The sequence below is a fragment of the Notolepis coatsorum genome (assembly GCF_963971535.1).
Source record: "Notolepis coatsorum genome assembly, chromosome: 10".
NCBI lineage: Eukaryota > Metazoa > Chordata > Actinopteri > Aulopiformes > Paralepididae > Notolepis > Notolepis coatsorum.
The window spans coordinates 59,585,217-59,604,419 of NC_140174.1; the positions used below are offsets into that span (position 1 = coordinate 59,585,217).

The 19,203-nt window shown below is 46.4% G+C and overlaps 1 protein-coding gene across 1 annotated transcript in view; it reads right to left on the reverse strand.

The window, feature by feature from the left end:
- Positions 1–2,055: 2,055 nt before the first annotated feature.
- LOC311235347 (pantothenate kinase 3-like) overlaps positions 2,056–19,203 on the reverse strand; it is a 102,464-nt gene continuing 85,316 nt past the window's right edge. Inside the window, exon 9 of the mRNA XM_084322782.1 lies at positions 2,056–2,245. Within this exon, the coding sequence (XP_084178908.1) occupies positions 2,186–2,245 (60 nt within the window). The 3' untranslated portion in view covers positions 2,056–2,185. The remainder of the gene's footprint in view (positions 2,246–19,203) is intronic.

Below are 19,203 nucleotides of genomic sequence, written 5' to 3' on the forward strand. Positions count from 1 at the left end.
TCCTCTATCGGCCTGGGGAGGGGGTAGACTACCACATACCTCCTCTATCGGCCTGGGGAGGGTGTAGACTACCACATACCTCCTCTATCGGCCTGGGGAGGGTCACCACATACCTCCTCTATCGGCCTGGGGAGGGTGTAGACTACCACATACCTCCTCTATCAGCCTGGGGAGGGTCACCACATACCTCCTCTATCGGCCTGGGGAGGGTCACCACATACCTCCTCTATCGGCCTGGGGAGGGTGTAGACTACCACATACATACATGTGGTGTAGGAGGAGTCGCTGTTGCAACAACCAGGACTCATTCCCCACCGGCTTCCCACCCGCAAACACTGCTAATTGTGTTCGTAGGAACGTCTGACCGAGCCAGAGGTACCACTGACACCGGGAATTGAACACGGGTCTCTATGGTGGTAGGTGAGTGCTTTTACCTCTACACTACCCAGACGCCCCATGTTGGCAGATTTAGATTGGTCCCACTGCCAACAAGGGTTCTACACACCACAGGAGAAATACATCTCTATTAGCGTCGGAATGACTACATTTAAAATCTTTGGTCCCATACCGATAAGAGTTTAAGAACCCCGGCTGTGGTGTAATATTGAATTCTGGTAGAATAGTTTTAGAGCGTGTAAAACAAAAACATTTCACAAAAAAGAACAAGACACAACAATGAATCATCACACTTAAAAATCAAACAAAGAATGACAATGTATGAATGAATGTTTGATTGAGTTACAAAATGCAATGGATTTGTAGTGAGAGAAAATGCTGCATTATGACAGATTCAAGTTGAGTTACTACAGTACAGTATTACTGTAAATGACTCTACGATTAATTATTTTGTAAGGACCTCGTTTAAAAAACTACAGAGATACAAGAACAAACCCAATAAATTATATATAAAATAAAAAGATTTCTAAGATTTAAACAAATCAACAAAAAACTCACCCAGACACACATGCGCACACACACTCACACAGGGTATGGATCAGTAGCGTTTTGTCATCCAAGCACACATTCTATGTACAGTCTTGCGGGAGCAGTACCAGCAGGGAGGGTTTGCTACTCTTCAGAGGCGAATCAAGCGCCCCCCAGTGTCCAGGACACAAGACAAATCAAGTGTTTTCCAATTTCCAGAATACTCCCAAGACATCGAGGGGACCCCAACATATCAAGTAAATGCACCCCCCCCCCCCTCACTCCACTCCAGCTCCGGCTGTCCATGTGCATCAGGGCAGTCCTGGGATTAATTAGTAACCTTCACAGAGTTCAGTTCTCTAACCTCTCAGATCTATCCTCATGGCTTCATTAATATACTTGAAGTTGATTTATACTTAAGCATTCTGAACATTAAAATAGGTCTTCATTAGGTCCGCAGGTGGATATGCACGGGGGATTGTGGGTATTCGTAGGCCAAGGGGGATTGTGGGTATTCGTAGGCCAAGGGGGATTGTGGGTATTCGTAGGCCACAGAGGTTGGCTGCGTCGGTGATGTTCACCTCCATACAGAAGAACATTAGGCCCTCAATGCACAGACATTGAGTGGTGGCAACCGGGGGCTTTCCCAGCGAAAGCAGGCGCTGTGATTGGTTATATGTGCATGCTGATAACTTTATATATATATATAAAACAAAAAAAAGCCCAGCATGGTCTGACGTGCTGCACACAGTGACGACACACAGAATATAAATCAGGGCTAATATCTCTAGGAGATATGTTTGATTCCTATGTTAATGTCCCAAACTGGACTAGTGGCTCCACTGAGAGGCTAGTGGAGAGGTAAGCAGCATCTTTTAGACACACACACAGAGAGAGAGAGAGAGAGAGAGAGAGAGAGAGAGAGAGAGAGAGAGAGAGAGAGAGAGAGAGAGAATAAGATGAAAGACAGATGGAGAGTAAAGAAAGAAAGAAACATAGATAGATAGATATATAGATAAATAAAGACCATCTCAATGTAATTCCTGGTCCCATGCAGAGCCCTATATATATATATATATATATATATATATATATATATATATATATATATATATATATAAAGCAGCAGCAATGGCCCAACTGGCTCTATGGATGGCTCTGGGTTGTCTGGCTCTGTTGGATCTTGGGGATTCTATTTCCATCTGGATGGGTTCTGCAAATGTCTCGGATCACTGGAGGTCATTCCAGGGTCATTCCAAGGTCAAAGGTCATCTGACATCTTCAGCAGTTCCAGGAAGGCCCCCACTGCTCCGAAGTACCCCTGTAGAGATAAAGGGGGTTGTACAGATTTAACATATAGTTTAAATAGTGACACTTGATTGTCAGGGTTTAAACCTTATTTTAAACCGCCATGTTTAATAGCTATTTCCAACATTTACATTGTGGGTAAAGTACACTTTTTCAGTATACTGTGATATAGTGATTAGTTCAGCTAGCAGCACATCAGTGACTAGTTCAGCTAGCAGCACATCAGTGAGTAGTTCAGCTAGCAGCATGTTGGTGACTAGTTCAGCTAGCAGCATGTTGGTGACTAGTTCAGCTAGCAGCATGTTGGTGTCTAGTTCAGCTAGCAGCATGTTGGTGACTAGTTCAGCTAGCAGCATGTTGGTGACTAGTTCAGCTAGCAGCATGTTGGTGACTAGTTCAGCTAGCAGCATGTTGGTGACTAGTTCAGCTAGCAGCACATCAGTGACTAGTTCAGCTAGCAGCATGTTGGTGACTAGTTCAGCTAGCAGAATGTTGGTGACTAGTTCAGCTAGCAGTATGTTGGTGACTAGTTCAGCTAGCAGCATGTTGGTGACTAGTTCAGCTAGCAGCATGTTGGTGACTAGTTCAGCTAGCAGCATGTTGGTGACTAGTTCAGCTAGCAGCATGTTGGTGACTAGTTCAGCTAGCAGTATGTTGGTGACTAGTTCAGCTAGCAGCATGTTGGTGACTAGTTCACCTAGCAGTATGTTGGTGACTAGTTCAGCTAGCAGCATGTTGGTGACTAGTTCAGCTAGCAGCATGTTGGTGACTAGTTCAGCTAGCAGCATGTTGGTGACTAGTTCAGCTAGCAGCATGTTGGTGACTAGTTCAGCTAGCAGCATGTTGGTGACTAGTTCAGCTAGCAGCACATCAGTGACTAGTTCAGCTAGCAGCATGTTGGTGACTAGTTCAGCTAGCAGTATGTTGGTGACTAGTTCAGCTAGCAGCATGTTGGTGACTAGTTCAGCTAGCAGCATGTTGGTGACTAGTTCAGCTAGCAGCATGTTGGTGACTAGTTCAGCTAGCAGCATGTTGGTGACTAGTTCAGCTAGCAGTATGTTGGTGACTAGTTCAGCTAGCAGCATGTTGGTGACTAGTTCACCTAGCAGTATGTTGGTGACTAGTTCAGCTAGCAGCATGTTGGTGACTAGTTCAGCTAGCAGCATGTTGGTGACTAGTTCATCTAGCAGCATGTTGGTGACTAGTTCAGCTAGCAGTATGTTGGTGACTAGTTCAGCTAGCAGCATGTTGGTGACTAATTCAGCTAGCAGCATGTTGGTGACTAGTTCAGCTAGCAGCATGTTGGTGACTAGTTCAGCTAGCAGTATGTTGGTGACTAATTCAGCTAGCAGCATGTTGGTGACTAGTTCAGCTAGCAGCATGTTGGTGACTAGTTCAGCTAGCAGCACATCAGTGACTAGTTCAGCTAGCAGCACATCAGTGATTAGTTCAGCCAACAGCATGTTGGTGAATAGTTCAGCTAGCAGCATGTTGGTGAATAGTTCAGCTAGCAGCATGTTGGTGACTAGTTCAGCTAGCAGCATGTTGGTGACTAGTTCAGCTAGCAGCATGTTGGTGACTAGTTCAGCTAGCAGCATGTTGGTGACTAGTTCAGCTAGCAGCATGTTGGTGACTAGTTCAGCTAGCAGTATGTTGGTGACTAGTTCAGCTAGCAGCATGTTGGTGACTAGTTCAGCTAGCAGCATGTTGGTGACTAGTTCACCTAGCAGTATGTTGGTGACTAGTTCAGCTAGCAGCATGTTGGTGACAAGTTCAGCTAGCAGCATGTTGGTGACTAGTTCAGCTAGCAGCATGTTGGTGACTAGTTCAGCTAGCAGCATGTTGGTGACTAGTTCAGCTAGCAGCATGTTGGTGACTAGTTCAGCTAGCAGCATGTTGGTGACTAGTTCAGCTAGCAGCATGTTGGTGACTAGTTCAGCTAGCAGCATGTTGGTGACTAGTTCAGCTAGCAGCATGTTGGTGACTAGTTCAGCTAGCAGCATGTTGGTGACTAGTTCAGCTAGCAGCATGTTGGTGACTAGTTCAGCTAGCAGCATGTTGGTGACTAGTTCAGCTAGCAGTATGTTGGTGACTAGTTCAGCTAGCAGCATGTTGGTGACTAGTTCACCTAGCAGTATGTTGGTGACTAGTTCAGCTAGCAGCATGTTGGTGACTAGTTCAGCTAGCAGCATGTTGGTGACTAGTTCAGCTAGCAGCATGTTGGTGACTAGTTCAGCTAGCAGTATGTTGGTGACTAGTTCAGCTAGCAGCATGTTGGTGACTAATTCAGCTAGCAGCATGTTGGTGACTAGTTCAGCTAGCAGCATGTTGGTGACTAGTTCAGCTAGCAGTATGTTGGTGACTAGTTCAGCTAGCAGCATGTTGGTGACTAGTTCAGCTAGCAGCATGTTGGTGACTAGTTCAGTTAGCAGCACATCAGTGACTAGTTCAGCTAGCAGCACATCAGTGATTAGTTCAGCCAACAGCATGTTGGTGAATAGTTCAGCTAGCAGCATGTTGGTGAATAGTTCAGCTAGCAGCATGTTGGTGACTAGTTCAGCTAGCAGCATGTTGGTGACTAGATCAGCTAGCAGCATGTTGGTGACTAGTTCAGCTAGCAGCATGTTGGTGACTAGTTCAGCTAGCAGCATGTTGGTGACTAGTTCAGCTAGCAGCATGTTGGTGACTAGTTCAGCTAGCAGCATGTTGGCGACTAGTTCAGCTAGCAGCATGTTGGTGACTAGTTCAGCTAGCAGCACATAAGTGACTAGTTCAGCTAGCAGCACATCAGTGACAGGGTCATCCCTATGTTCCCCGGGTTCTATGTTCCCCGCTTTTTATTTAATTTTTTTTGAAAAGGGGTTCTATGTTCCCCCATCCGCAAAAGGGTTCTATGTTCCCCCGGGTCCTATGTTCCCCCTATGTTTCCCATCAGGGTTAGAAATTAAATAAATTTTTGTATTTCGGGGGCACAACATTTTTATAATGAAAATTAACATAAAGATTATAAAACATTGTTGACACTTTTTTTTACAGTCTTCGTCCCTATGTTTGATAACGTAATGTTAATGTCTCCATATATAGGGCTCTACGCTAACCTTTTTCCCAAGGAGCTCCTAAATAAAATGTTAATAAATTAAATCTAAATACAAATTTAGGAGCACACAAAGAAATTTAGGAGCACAGTGACAATTGTTCAAGTAACACACACACACACACACACACACGATGTGTGACATGGCTTGGTTTCATGTTTTGAGGTACCTTCAATTATCTGTAAATAATACATACATACTCTATCAAAATAGATTAAATATGATTGTCCCTGAGGGCAAGTTGTGTTGTTGTCTTGATATATCTACAAATAGCAGACGAATAGCTGGTTGCCTCTGGATCAATGAATGTCTAATATTGAATAATATTATTAGCTATTTTATTTTTAACATCCCTAATTCCAACAGTCAAGAGGCTTGTTTCAAATTGATACAGCACTGGAACGTTTGTGAGTATAGGCTCTGGCCAGATCTATCAATGAAATACCGATACGTTGCACGCTCAGCGCTGTGGAATGAAGGAAATGCGCATCGGGATCGGATTTGGATGTTATTCTTTGAAGTTGTGTTACAAATGGAACGGTCTTTCCCCGCCGAACACAAGTTACTTAGCGTTACACAGGTTGCGCTATGCAGATGCTTAGCTTGCTAACGTTAAGATAGCAGTGTAACTTTATGCATGCTTGATGAGAGCAGAGCTCTCTGTCTGTCAGCGTTCGCACCGCTCAAGTACCCTGTAACACGCAGCGGGCCCCGCCTCCCTCCCTCCTTGCAACAAACCTTGCATTCCACCCAAAAACTGAATTTCAGTCCAGTTTCTGAACTATTAACAGCGGAGCTGTTTTGTAATCTTCACTCGTCTCGCACACTGCAAGTAAATGATTTTTCCGGTTCGCACACACACATATTATTAGGGGCAAATACGAGGGAAATGCTCGCACTGTAGAGCATATATATAATTATATATATAATTAGTAAACTGTCGGGGGCTTTTCTTGCCCCCCTTAACTGATTTTCGAGGGCATTTGGTCAATTTTCGAGGGCATTATTCCCCAAGCCCCCGTTAATTTCTAACCCTGTTTCCCATGTTCCCCGGTAGCCGCAAAAGGGTTCTATGTTCCCCGGGTCCTATGTTCCTCCTATGTTTCCCCGGTAGCGATAAAGGCTCGCCCCAGGCTCGCCACAGCAGTGGATTTCAAAGATAGCCACTTTTATAGATAATTAATTTGTATCGCAACAGAGTCACGGATCTAGTCGGGCCACGTAGCATTATGTCGAGAAAAATCAAATACAATAAACAAGTGTAAAATAAATAATTTAAAACGAAGTTTAGCCTATTAAATCGTTTTATAAGCATTAGTTCTTATTTGCATTTGCGGTCTGTGTGAGAAGCATCCATCTGCAGAACGTCAGCCCAGCACCCTCTGTCCCCATGCTGTCAGGCCGTCACAGGCGCGTGATTACGAAACCAACCCGCATGATTACGAAACCAAGCCGCATTTCTCGGAGACGCTCTCTGATTGGCCGACGCCTGTTTCTACACTGGTTAAGCTTAGGCACTCTTCGAAGTTGGTTAAGGTTAGAGTTAGTCTTAGAGCGTGACGGCAAGTTCTTTCGACGGTTAACACTTTGACTGCCCAAGTGTAATTTCTTATTAGTCCCTTGAATGCCCACATCCACTCCAATGTTAACGTTAATATCGCCTAATCTATGTTTTAAATTATGGCTATGTGTCTAATCTGCCCGTCGCTTATCAAAGACTCATTTTCCAGTCAACATTGTCATGGCAGATTGTTTTTTTATCGCTTAATTTCCGTTTTCAAGCATTTTGAAAATCACTCGTTTTCACGGAAAAAACAACACATTCTATGATAATCGCCTTTTACTGGAATATTCTAGAACGTTGTAATTTTTCGGCCTATTTATGAATCGTTTTCAAATAAACGCTAGATGATCGATAGTATATGTGTACGCATGCACGCTCGTGCCGCCAGTTGAAAATCGATTCTCCTATTTCCTGACCGCGAGCAGAGTCAAACAGCCTATCACCATAATCACATAAAAGCTTATATATCCGTGAAAACGGGTCTGATTATCCTAATACTGATAACATAGATTCCTTACCTGAGATCAGATGGTATCCATTATGGATTATCGCCATTCGAAAAAATCGCTAATTTGATTGATCCATCGTGTATACAGTAAAACACATATTCCCGCGGCTCCGAGGCTCCAGAGTGAAGCTGGTAGACCCCGGTTACATGAGTGAGAAGTAAAATGTGGAATGCAGGGTTTTTTTCCCCATTCATTTTCATTGAGTCCAATCCAAAAGGGTGATTTACCATCTGGGAGACGATAGGGGGCGCTTTTTTCACATCTGAGCGCCTGGGGTGACTGGATCTCCAACGGTAGACTCGCTTGATGCAATATGATTTCAGATGGCTAATAAAAAAAAACGAATAAAACGAATATTCTCGTGAGTGGGCATTCAACCCGCGGGGGGTAAACAAGAAAACTTGTGGATGGCATTCAAAGTGTTAAGCTTAGGCACTCTTCGAAGTTGGTTAAGGTTAGAGTTTGTCTTAGAGCATGGCGATAGAACGCCAGGTAGTTTGCAGGCTGTTTGGCGTGGAAATGGGCAAAGACACAGCTCGTCACGGATTGGGCAAACGCGTCAGTGGCCAATCAGAGAGCGTCAGTCAGAGCCAATCAGAGAGCGTCTCCGAGAAATGCGGCTTGGTTTCGTAAGCAGGCCCGCTCGCCTATAGCTTATTCCCAGCGGAAGAGTGCTGCCGAGTGCTTCCGCGTTTTCCATGATTGGCTGCGACACGCCCCGCGGCAGCCGCAGAGCGGGCGGAGCGGCAGAGCTTGCGGCATTATGTAGCCGTAATCCCCGATGTTTTTCATTCGACGCTTAGCTCAACTGGCAGCGCTGCGGTCCGTTGGTGACAAGTTCGAATCCCTTCAATTTTTTTTCTTTTTTTTAACATGCATTCTTTCGCCGGTTAAGTTTAGGCATGTTAACTTTAAGCATTGTTTCGGAGTTGGTTATCATCATCATCATCATTTTATTTATCCGTACATGGAATCACCACAGTCCAACAGTACATATTCACATAATTCACAAAAAATACCATGGCCGAAAGGAACAGGAAGAAGAAAAAATCTTATATATACCTGCCCCTAAAGGTTAGGCATTGTTTCGGAGTTGGTTAAGGTTAGAAGGGTTAAGTTTAGGCGCTGTTAAGGAGCTGGTTAAGGTTAGAGTTTGTCTTAGAGAATGGCAATATTCTTTCGGAGTTGGTTATGGTTAAGGTTAGGCATGGTTAAGGTTAAGGTTAGGCATTGTTTCGGAGTTGGTTAAGGTTAGAAGGGTTAAGTTTAGGCGCTGTTAAGGAGCTGGTTAAGGTTAGAGTTTGTCTTAGAGAATGGCAATAGACAGCCTATTTCCGCACTGCAGCGCGAGGCAATAGACAGCCTATTTCCGCGCTGCAGCTCTCTCGCGCTGCCGTGGTCACATGGGCGTCATGGCCAATCAGAGAAAACGCGGAAGCACGCGACGCACTCTTCCGCTGGGAATAAGCTACACGCGGCCCGCTCGCGTCTATATTAAAAGGCAGCCCAAGAGTGCTTCCGCATTCGCCTGATTGGCCCCGGTAACGCACGCAATGCGCATTTTCTTTTTTGCCACTGCCTAATCGCTCGCGGAAATGGAATACATATGTATCCAAACGAGGACCAGATTCACGCATAACGCCATAACGTTATTTCGCGAGCCCAGCTGTCACGTTATTTCGTGCGACTGTACATTGTAACGTTAACACAGCCCAGCTGTCAACTGTACATTGTAACGTTATGTTATTTCGGGCATTTTATTCATAACAAACATTGACGCGATTCCGCCAACACATATGTAATATTAATAGGTTTTGCTATGCATAGAATAACAGAACAGATTGACAGGTGGTGACAAAGCACTGTGTTCAGAGATGTCACACATCACACAACTGCTTGTGTATTCTAGCAGTGTTTTAGAGGTTATTTTGGTCATCAACACTTGCTAGCAAATGTATTCCGCCCATAACCCGCTGACAACTCAAACGGATGCTTCAGGGTCACTCTTCACGCCTATCTGTACCAGAAAATTTATTCTCCAGATAAACATCCTCTACTTGACTGACTGAGTGCTGTCCATTAACCCTTTCAGTGCCAGGCTTATGTACATCCTTAATTGTCTATGGAGAAGTTCCCCTTCTTTGCAGGGCTATAACTTTTTAAATTGTATTGCTAAATTGACATTACTATGGCCCATTCAACATCAAGTATCTATTGTTCAGGGTGTAGCAACGTTCTACTTTTTCATTCACATATTCATACTAAAATACGGTCTAAAGTATAAATATGTTTTTATCGTTTTCTGCAGCATTCTGCAGAATGTGATTTATAGCCCTAAATGCATTATATTGATGATCAAATACAGTTTGATAGCGATCTGCGCCGGATAAAAAATTTCAAATGGACGTGCTTCTAGAAGTTACTACTGATCATCTGATGTTGACCGGATGGGGGGTCGTTTATAATTCCGTGGCCAACGTTAGATGATTCATCTAGTGTGGGTGATATTGTAGTGGGTGCTATGGACATAATTCACCATTAGATTGTTTTGATGTATTGATGGGGCACTGTCACTTTAATGGGGTTGGGCTTAGAGAAGACGCGCTGGTGGAATGTCATTCATAAAAGGTTTTGGTGACAAGGAGCTGTCAGAGTTTAGGACGGCATAGATCTGACAGCTGTCACTTGTGCTAAGAAGATAATAAATGACACACTACTTGGTGTTGTCGCAAGATAGAAATTGTGCGTCTCTCCTTTCCGACGATTTCTACATTGGTGACCCTGTTATACGTTTTGAAGACGCTTCCGCGGCAACATGTCTACGAACGCAGTTTCACTGAAATTACCTGAGTTCTGGGAGTCGTCAGCCTCGGCATGGTTTGCGCAAACGGAGGCACAGTTCGAGCTGCGTGAGATTACCTCGGATACCACAAGATATTATTATGTGGTGTCAGCCCTGGGAAGTTCGACAGCTAGCAGAGTGGTGAGCCTCCTCAAGAACCCTCCGGCTCGAGATAAATATCTCACGATCAAGTCTCATCTGTTAAAGACATTCGAACTTTCCGATACCGAGCGGGCCAGCCGGTTGTTTTCTTTGCAAGGGCTCGGTGAAACAAGCCATCGGAGCTCATGGATAGGATGCTGGATTTATTGGGAGAGCACAAGCCTGATTTCCTTTTCATGCAACTTTTCCTGCGTCAGCTGCCTTCTCCGGTTCGGGCCGCTCTGGCCAACACCACTATAGACGATTGCCGCGCTCTGGCCGAGGAGGCTGATACGTTTTTTTTGGCTGGTCAACAGCACTGTGCAGCGGCAGTTTTCCCAACCCAAGCCTTTGTTTCACCGCCGGGAGACTGGAACTTCACCGCCGCAGCGACAGCCCCTCGCCAGCAGCGTGACGCGGACGCGGGGCTGTGTTTTTATCATGCACAGTTTGGACCTAAAGCCAAGCAGTGCCGCCCGCCGTGCAGCTTCAGTGGGCCGGGAAATGCCCGGGCCGGCGCTCGTTAGTGGCCATGAGCGTCGGTCAGGCTGGCAGGCTACTGTTTGTCCAGGACACCATCTCCGGGCGGCGTTTCATGTGCGACACGGGCGCGCAGAGGAGCGTCTTGCCAGCTTCTAGAGTGGACATCCTATCCGGCGGACACGGACCCCCCATGGAGGCCGCCAACGGCACCCCCATCCGCACATACGGCACCAGGTATGTCGAAATGTGTTTTAGTGGCCAACGGTTTGGCTGGGACTTTATCACAGCTAATGTAGCCGTCCCTCTTCTAGGCGCTGATTTTTTGTGTGATTATGGACTGTTAGTGGATGTTAAAAATTGCTGCTTAATTGATGCCATTACGTTCTGCTCTTATGCTGGTGCGCTTGGGGGGGCAGACTCCATCAGACTCTCTAGCATGCTCTCCGCCGCAGATGAGTTTCAACACCTTCTCGCAGAGTTCCCTGGCCTCACGCGGCCCACGTTCTCATCATCTACAGCCAAGCATGGAGTGGAACATCATATCGCCACGACTGGCCCTCCGGTCTATGCCCGGGCTCGGCGCCTCGACCCGGTCAAGCTCAGCATTGCCAAGGCAGAGTTCGAGAACATGGAACGCCTCTGCATTGTCCGTCGCTCCGACAGCCCATGGGCCTCCCCCTCCACATTGTCCCCAAGCCGGGAGGCGGGTGGCGCCCGTGTGGGGATTACCGCCGGCTCAACGATGCTACGACGCCGGACCGGTACCCAGTCCCGCACATTCAGGACTTTTCTGCCCGCCTTTCAGGGAAATTAATGTTTTCCAAGGTGGACCTTGTGCGTGGGTATCATCAGGTGCCCGTCCAACCGCTGGATGTCCCCAAAACAGCAGTCATAACTCCATTTGGACTATTTGAGTTTCTGCGCATGCCATTCGGCCTCAAAAACGCTGCACAGACGTTCCAGCGCCTTATAGACTCTGTGCTACGAGACTTGGATTTTATTTTTGTATACTTGGATGATATCCTCATAGCCAGCGCCTCTAAGGCTGAGCACATGTCCCACCTCAGGATGCTTTTTGAGCGGCTAAATGAGCATGGACTGATAATCAACCCGGCCAAATGCCAGTTTGGGCGGTCGACCATTGACTTCCTGGGGCACAGAGTCACTAAAGAGGGAGCGGTCCCTCTTCCCATGAAGGTGGAAGCGGTGATGAATTTTCCCCGGCCGCCCACGGTTAGGTCACTGCAGGAGTTTCTCGGAATGATCAACTTTTATCACCACTTTATTCCCCAGGCGGCTCGGATTATGCGGCCGTTGTATGAGGCCCTTAGGGGTAAAGCGCCAAAACATGCTGTTGACTGGTCTACAGAGAGAGACAAAGCTTTTCTGGATGCCAAGGCTGCCCTAGCCAACGCCACCATGCTGGCACATCCTTCCTTTAAGGCCCCAATCTCCATCACCACCGACGCCTCAGATTTTGCCGTGGGCGCAGTGTTTGAACAGTGGGTAGGCGGGGCTTGCCAGCCGCTCGCTTTTTTCAGCCGCCAGTTAAGCCCCAGCGAGCGGAGGTATAGCACCTTCGATCGGGAGCTCCTCGGCCTCTACCTTGCCATCCGCCATTTTTGTTTCCTGCTGGAGGCCCGCCAGTTCACGGCCTTCGTGGATCACAAGCCGCTGACGTTCGCCATGGCCAAGGTGTCTGAGCCATGGTCCGCCCGTCAACAGCGACAGCTCTCATATGTCTCAGAGTTCACTACTGACATTCAACATGTGGCAGGTAAAGCAAACCTTGTCGCAGACTGCCTCTCCCGGGCTGTAGTGGGCGCCATCCACTTGGGGCTGGATTACACCGGTATGGCGGCGGACCAGGCTACCGACCCTGAAGTGCAAGATTTCAGGTCAGCCACCTCAAGCCTGCGGTTAGAGGATGTGATTTTTGACAGCGCTGGCACCACACTCCTGTGTGATGTCTCTATGGGGCAGGCCCGCCCCATCGTTCCCACAGGATGGAGGCGGCGTGTTTATGACGCTGTTCACGGCCTCTCCCACCCGGGAAAGAAACCTACGCAGAGGCTAGTGTCCGCCAAGTTTGTCTGGCCTGGGCTTAGAAAAGATGTAAGAGACTGGGCTGACTCCTGTTTGGAGTGCCAGCGCGCTAAAGTGTACCGTCACACCAAGGCCCCCCTGCAGCACTTCCCTGTACCTGAAAGGAGGTTCGACCACGTGAACGTTGACCTAGTGGGCCCCCTGCCCCCCTCACACGGCTTCAGTTACCTCTTTACTATGGTAGACAGGACTACCCGTTGGCCAGAGGCAGTTCCACTGTCAGGCACGACGTCCGCCGAGGTGGCCAGAGCCTTTATTGGAACCTGGGTTGCCCGGTTTGGCACTCCAGCCGACCTCTCTTCAGACCGGGGCCCACAGTTCACGTCCGAGCTCTGGAACACTGTCGCCAAGAGCCTGGGCGTGAAGCTACACCGGACTACGTCATACCACCCGCAGGCCAATGGGTTATGCGAGCGCTTTCACCGCTCAATGAAAGCAGCACTTCGGGCCAGCCTTACTGACAGCGGCTGGGTCGACCGGCTCCCGTGGGTCATGCTTGGTCTCAGGACGGCCCCGAAGGAAGACCTTCAGACCTCCTCGGCTGAGCTGGTTTACGGTCAGCCTCTGCGGGTGCCAGGGGATTTCATCCCTAACATTACTGCCCCCTGGTGTGCAGCCCAGCAGCGGACAGCACTTCTGGAGAAGGCTAAGGTATTCACGCCGGTCCCCACCTCACAGCACGGCCTTCCCCGGTCGCACGTCCCTACAAGTCTGCAGTCAGCGGAATATGTTTTCATCCGTCACGATGCCCACCGGGACCCCTTGAAACCTCCATACGACGGTCCGTTCCGTGTCCAGGAGGCTGGAGACAAGTACTTTGTTGTGGACATGGGCGGGAAGCTGGAACACATTTCCATAGACCGCCTTAAACCGGCTCATGTGGACTTGGGCAAACCTGTTGGACTGGCCCAGCCCCCACGGCGGGGACGACCCCCTACCTTGCCCCGTCTTCCGAGTAAGGCCTGCGAGACCCCCTCGCCACCTATCCTGTGCCTGAGTGGCCGTAGGGCCCTTAAGGTTTTCCCTACAGCGGCGCTGGCCGCTACAGGGGTCAGGCGGAGCCGTTATGGCAGGGTTCTCCGCCCTCCTGTTCATTGACTTCTTTTGTTATGATGAATTCTGGGGGGACGTATGTAGTGGGTGCTATGGACATAATTCACCATTAGATTGTTTTGATGTATTGATGGGGCACTGTCACTTTAATGGGGTTGGGCTTAGAGAAGACGCGCTGGTGGAATGTCATTCATAAAAGGTTTTGGTGACAAGGAGCTGTCAGAGTTTAGGACGGCATAGATCTGACAGCTGTCACTTGTGCTAAGAAGATAATAAATGACACACTACTTGGTGTTGTCGCAAGATAGAAATTGTGCGTCTCTCCTTTCCGACGATTTCTACAATATGATCATTAGAGCAGTTAGTATCGAACACGTTAAAAAATAACGCTGAATCTTACCGTAGCTTCCTCATAGCGTTGGGCGATGAGCAGAAATATTCCTATTATGGGATGTAGAAATACGCGATCCATTTCCAGGTTGTATAATAGTATATACGTCCAAATCATGTTGTTTATCGAGTTATTGGTAACGGATTGCTATCCGTTGTGTCTAGCTCGAGTCCTGGGACTATTAGCGAGTGATCGGACCGAATTGGAATGAGCACCAGCTTCCATTTCCTGTTTCCGCTCTGGGCAATCCGCCGATCGGCCACCAGATGGCGCTCTTGAACCGTTGGAGAGTTGAGAGGGGATCAACAGTAGATCTCAAGTCTCCGGGGGAGAAATATGATTTCGATCACAGATTTTTTAAATATTGATATCAAAGACGTGGTACGGCGTCTTTGGCAGAATGAGCATGGCGGGGAATGACGTGGTACAGCGTTTTTGGCGACCATAGTGTTAAGCATGGCGGGGAATGACGTGTTAAGGCGTCCTTGGCAATTAAAGGGTTAACACTTTGAGCGCCACTCACGGCTAATCTCGGGTTTACGATAGTGACGTTGAAAGCCACGTCACGGCTTTTCTCGGAATTATTATTATTATTCTTTTTTTTTTAGCGATCTGAAATCATATTGCATCACCCGAGCCTACCGTTGGAAATCCAGGGGCCGCCGGCGATCAGATGTGAAAAAAGTGCCCCCTATCGTCTCCCAGATGGTAAATCACCCTTTTGGAATGGACTCAATGAAAATGGATGGGGAAAAAAAATATTCTAGTCCACATTTTCCAGTCCACTGATGCAGCCGGAGTTACCAGAGTTCATTCTGGAGCCTCTGAGCCACGGTGAGCATGGGTTATACTGTACACACGTTGGATCAATATACTTATCGATTTTTTCGAATGGTGATCAGGAATTGGAATATACCATTTGGATACCATCTGATGTCAGGTAAGGAATCTATGTTATCAGTGTTAGGATAATCAGACTCGTTTTCACAGAGATATAAGCTTTTTTGTGATATGTGCTCTAGCTGTTTCACTGTAAAATCCATGAGGAAATGAAAGCAGCTATTATCAGCGTGCGGCTCGAACGTGCGTGCGTACACATATACTATTGATCATCTAGCGTTTATTTGAAAACGATTCATAAATAGGCAGACAAATATCAACGTTCTGGAATATTCCAGTAAAAGGCGATTATCATAGAATAGGTTGTTTTTCACCTGAAAACGGGTGCTTTTCAAAATGCTCTCAAACGGAAATGAAGCGATAAAAAACCAATCTGCCTTGACAACACTGACTGGAAAATGATTCTTTGATAAGCGACGGGCAGATTAGACACATTAGCCATAATTTAAAACATAGATTAGGCGATATTAACATTAACATTGACGCCGATGGTGTCATTCAAGGGACTAAATGTGAATTAACCCACGGCCCTCAAAGTGTTAAGCACTAGAATTGTGTTTATATAACAGTAATATACGCCACTCTCTGAACAACTTCAACCACAACAGTTTTGCTTAAAGGTAGAATCTGTAATGTCGTCAAACAGCGGCAGCCGGCATCTAGGAAAAAAGATGGTAACATGGTACTGTTTACAGCTTTGTTTACATGTTTTGTTTTTGTCTGATGATGTGTGGGTTGGATTTCAGTGGGTATAGTGGTTGCTACTGCTAGCCACACCTGAGGCTCTACCAAGAGAGGTCTGGAGAAATTCAAACGTAAAAAGAAAAGCACAATACCAAGCAGGGCTCTTTTGCCTAGAGGTCACTGTTTGACAGCATTATGAATTATACCTTTAAAATAAACAGTCTCAAACACTGTTAAGCCAAATTAAACCACCAGCTGTCCACAGCTGTGTGTGTGTGTGTGTCCATAGAACACCGGCTAATGGGTGTTGGGGGAATCGCGTCAATGTTTGTTATGAATAAAACGCCCGAAATAACATAACGTTACAAAGTACAGTTGACAGCTGGGCTGTGTTAACGTTACAATGTACAGTTGCGCGAAATAACGTGACAGCTGGGCTCGCGAAATAACGTTATGAATCTGGTCCTCGTTTGGATAAATATGTATTCCATTTCCGCGAGCGATTAAGCAGTGGAAAAAAAGAAAATGCGCATTGCATGCGTTGCCGGGGCCAATCAGGCGAATGCGGGAGGACTCTTGGGCTGCGTTTAATATAGACGCGGCCCGCTCAGCAGCGCCACCCACCCAATGGCTGAATTGCCAATGGCTGAATTGGAGTATTGCACTGTGCGGGATTGATTGATTGAAAACTTTATTAACAGATTGCAGAATGGGTACAGTACAGTACAGCTCAATACACACAATTGTTAAGGGGATGCAGACCAGAGAAAGACTTTCGTCTTGTTTACATCAGGGTCCCCCATTTTCAATTCATAATGACATTTATGACATACTCAATGCAGTATTGTTACATTTGTGACATACAGTAAATATATACAAGGGGGAGAGACCTTTTTTTTTTTTTATTATTATTATTGCAAAACAAAATAGTTAAAAGTCAGTACTCAACACACAATGCATAATGAAACTAACAATTAAGGTGGCTAAAATGACATGCAAGTACAGTAACAGAAAACAAAAAAAGTATATAATAATATTTTACCGTATACAGTGTATATCCAACGAAATTACCAATTGTACCAATGTCTTATACAGGATATACTCCTAATACCTATTATCTAAAACCCTACACACATATGCTCCAGCTCGAACCCCCCCCCTCCCGGACCCCTCCTTGGATAGTACCTCCATTATCCCTCACTCCTAACCAGACACCACCATTATAAGCTAGCTTTTATTCTCTCCACCACTTCTAACCACATTGACATTTTGGATTCGTTGAGTCCCAGAATTCTTGCTGTAGATATTTCTTGATAAATCACATCGAGATATGTAAGAAACCAAACCTTCCGGCACATTTTTTCCGGTTGAAACCAGCGTGATGCGATCAGTTTTTTTAGCTACTGTGATACCCGATAGAACCAATCTCTTTAGCTGTGGATTTACTGCAAACTCAAAAACATCATTCAATAGTAATACAGAGGGGTGTACTGGTATATTCCAAGATACGAGTTTTGATAATTGATGGGTCACATCTTTCCAGAATGCCTTAACTGGTGGGCAGTCCCAATACATGTGCATAAATGTTCCTTCGTCTCCATTTGTACATTGGGAGCATTTTGAGTCTTGTTTGAGACCCATTCTGTTCAGTCTTATAGGAGTCAAGTATGTCCTGTGAATATAGTTAAGATTGATTTGTTGATGGTCCGGGTTCCTTGATGTAAGACGGACATTTGCCCATGCTCCTTGCCAATCAAAGTCACTTTCCAGGTCTGGTATATCCCTCCTCCAGACAGAGTCTAGTTGGAGGGTTTCATACGAGGACGTTAGGGGGAGAGACCTGTACATTTATGATGAATTGAAAATGGGGGACCCTGATGTAAACAAGACGAAAGTCTTTCTCTGGTCTGCATCCCCTTAACAATTGTATGTATTGAGCTGTACTGTACTGTACCCATTCAATAAAGTTTTCAATCAATCAATCAATCCCGCACAGTGCAATACTCCAATTCAGCCATTGGCAATTCAGCCATTGGGTGGGTGGCGCTGCTGAGCGGGCCTGTGACGGCCTGACAGCGTGGGGACAGAGAGTGCTGGACTGACGTTCTGCAGATGGATGCTTCTCACACAGACCGCAAATGCAAATAAGAACTAACGCTTATAAAATGATTTAATAGGCTAGACTTCGTTTAAAATTATTTATTTTACACTTTTTTATTGTATTTGATTTTTTTCGACATAATGCTACGTGGCCCGACTAGATCCGTGACTCCGTTGCGATACAAATTAATTATCTATAAAAGTGGCTATCCAAAATGACAATGTGGTTAGAAGTGGTGGAGAGAATAAAAGCTAGCATATAATGGTAGTGTCTGGTTAGGAGCGAGGGATAATGGATGGATTATCCAATGGGGGGTCCGGGAGGGGGGGGTACGAGCTAGAGCATATGTGTGTAGGGTATTAGATAGCAGGTATTAGGGGTATATCCTGTATAAGACATTTAACTAAATTGTGATTTTTTTTTTGATCCACTTTTTCTCCCATTTTTCTATATTTTCTCCCATCCCAATTTCGTATCATCCAATTCAACCCTCCCCTGTCACGAACGCTGTTTCTTGCCTCCCACAAGCCGGCTGCAATGTGGACTAAGTCATACATAGCACAAGTCCCCTCCGGTACTTGAGGTAACAGCAGTCGCATCTTTTCACCTGCGCAGCTCGATCTCTCGGTGTCGAGGAGTAACGCGTGGGAGGCTCACGCTGCCCCCGACACTTCCTGATTCTACTGCGCAGGCGCACCAACCGACTTGTAGGAGTCGCTTGTTCACAACGTTCGATCCCCACCCTTCAGTTTTCCCTCCCCGTAATACGGCCAATGTGTATTACTGCGGACGACCAGCTAAACTGAAAACAATGTGGAGAGCTGGATTCGAACACGCGAATCCTAGCGTCTCCACACTGGTGGCGAGTGCCTTGCCCACTACACCACCTAGCCGCCCTACTAAATTGTGATTTTATTGGATGTGCACTGTTAATAATGCTTGTATATCGTATCGTGTGTTGTCATGTTTGTCTATACGTTTGTTTAAAAAAATAATAAAAAAATAAAATACAAAAAAGTGGCTATCTTTGAAATCCACTGATGTGGCGAGCCTGGGGCGAGCCTTTATCGCTACCGGGGAAACATAGGGGGAACATAGGACC